This window comes from Pteropus alecto, unplaced genomic scaffold (assembly GCF_000325575.1).
Source record: "Pteropus alecto unplaced genomic scaffold, ASM32557v1 scaffold94, whole genome shotgun sequence".
NCBI lineage: Eukaryota > Metazoa > Chordata > Mammalia > Chiroptera > Pteropodidae > Pteropus > Pteropus alecto.
In genome coordinates this window covers 3342559-3344832 of record NW_006437736.1, presented here as the reverse complement: position 1 = coordinate 3344832, position 2274 = coordinate 3342559, and the positions used below count along the sequence as shown (strand labels likewise).

Sequence of the window (2274 nt, the reverse complement as noted above, 5' to 3'; positions counted from 1 at the left end):
TCCTCCACAGCTCCTCCTGGATGCTGGGGCCAAGGTGGAAGGCTCCGTGGAGCATGGCGAGGAGAACTATTCTGAAACGCCCCTCCAGCTCGCAGCCGCCGTGGGTAAGAGCTACCGACCATCGCCCTGGCCAAGGGCCCCCGGCACCCTGGCCCTCGATGTGTCTGTGACTGTATCTCTGCTTTGTTCGCTTATAAAACCCCCTTCTCTGGGCTTGCAGGCAATTTTGAGCTGGTTAGTTTGCTGTTGGAGCGTGGTGCGGACCCCCTGATAGGAACCATGTACAGGAATGGAATTTCTACAAGCCCCCAGGGTGATATGAACTCTTTCAGCCAGGCTGCCGCCCACGGACACAGGTAGGCTAGGATGGGCCGGAGCCACAAGGTCCCAAGTGGTGCTTGTTAAAAATGCAGATTCCCAGGCCTACCCCAGACCCGCTACATCTCTGGATGTGGGGCCCAGAGGCAGTCCAGGCCCCAGCCTGGCCCGAGTGGCCTTAACTGCCAGCTTTCCGCGAGAGCCCACTTCACACAGCAACACAGCCACTCCGACTGGCTCGTTTTGTCCTCTCTTGGCCAGCACTCACCTCGCAGGGACTTCACACTTAGCCATCGTTGGTCGTACTACATCCCGTCTCTGAAGTGACATGAGAAGAATCCATTTAAAAAATAATAAAAACCCCTCATGTTTGGTTACTTCCCGTCTACCATTCCTTCAAGATCGACACCATCAGGTTTTACTACACATAACCCCAAGTACGGCCAGTTCCCTGTTGGGGGAGCACAGGCCGATGGTTAAAAGGGCAGAGCTCCAGAGCCTCCCAGATATTTGAGGAACACACGTAGCTCCCACTTGTCCTTGAGGAGACTCGGCCAGTTGTGCCCCCGCCATCTCCTCCATCCCCAAAACACAGCGCCTGCGGTCAGGGCTGTGAAACCACCATCCCGGAGCTATTCCCATCATTCCCTTGTCCCCAGTGACTTGTCCCCAACTTCCCCCGCCCCGGCGAAGCCCTTCCATCTCTGAGTGTCTTCCTCTCTGGGTTTATGATTGACAGGAATGTGTTCCGCAAACTGCTTGCTCAGCCAGAGAAGGAGAAGAGTGACATCCTGTCCCTGGAGGAGATTCTGGCTGAGGGGACTGACCTGGCGGAGACAGCCCCGCCCCCCCTGTGCGCCAGCCGCAACAGCAAAGCCAAACTGAGGGCCCTGAAAGAGGCCATGTATCACAGCGCTGAGCATGGCTACGTGGATGTCACAATTGATATCAGGAGCATAGGTCAGTCTGGGCACCGTCTGCCGCTGGGCACGACACCCCTGCCCGGCTGTAGGTCTCTCTCTCTCACTCTCTCCTACACACACGCACACGCACACGCACACGTGCACATCACGTGGGCCCACAGAACTTCTCATTTACTGGTTGAAGCACTTCCAAGCTAAGACACCCACACCGTCCCCAATGACAGCAGCATCCTGCCAGCCCCAAAGACCCGTCCTCAGGTCCCCTTTCCATGATTCCCAGACTCTGGACCCCAGGAAGTCAGGAATTCGAATCACCTGGGAGCTTGTGTGAATACAGATTGCCAGGCCCTACACCCAGAGGCTCTGCTGCCGAGGGTCTGGACGGACAAAGGCCGGAATCTTTACGTTTAACAACCATCCCAGGTGGTTCCCAGCGGTTGGGGAATCGCTGTTCAGGGCACCCAAATGCCTGAAGCTGCGGCGGGGTTCGCCCACTCAGCTTCCGGGGGCAAAGCCACCCCCAGGAAATGTTCAGGGTGGCTCCTCCTCGATGGAGCTAGCTCAGAGCCACCTCTTCCGAGCGTGTGGGGACCAGGCTAGCCCGGCCTTCATTAGTGGCATTAGCCCCCATGTGGGAACAGCAGGACCTAGCCTCGCTCTTAAACACAGAGGGGCGGCATGTCGAGGTAGACTGAGTGCCTGAGAAGGGGTCTCCTGACGCCGTTCTGGAAATGGGCCTCTCTCGGAGTGGCTGTTTAGTATGTGGGACGTTTATGCCAGTGTCCCGAGAGCCTATTTAGCATGACGATGCAACATGAGACTGAATGGTCGGCTTGTTATACACAGTAGTGAGATGCGTGTGTTGTCTGCCTCACCACGAGAAGGGAGAAGCAGCTGCTGGAGAGGTTTCAATTAAAGCAGGAAGACCTGACGAAGTGCCTGCAGATGGAAAGATGGTTTCAGCAGCAGCAATAGCCTCCCCGTCTCCTTATTCAGATATAAATATTGGTCCCAGGCAGCACGATCGATGGTG

The 2274-nt window shown here is 56.5% G+C and overlaps 1 protein-coding gene across 1 annotated transcript in view; it reads left to right on the top strand.

Moving 5' to 3' along the window:
- The window catches only part of BTBD11 (BTB domain containing 11), a 262548-nt gene that overhangs the window by 227831 nt on the left and 32443 nt on the right, over positions 1-2274 (top strand). The window contains exons 8-10 of the mRNA XM_006914511.3: positions 11-104; positions 221-356; positions 1058-1278. Coding sequence (XP_006914573.1) covers positions 11-104; positions 221-356; positions 1058-1278 — 451 coding nt within the window. The remainder of the gene's footprint in view (positions 1-10; positions 105-220; positions 357-1057; positions 1279-2274) is intronic.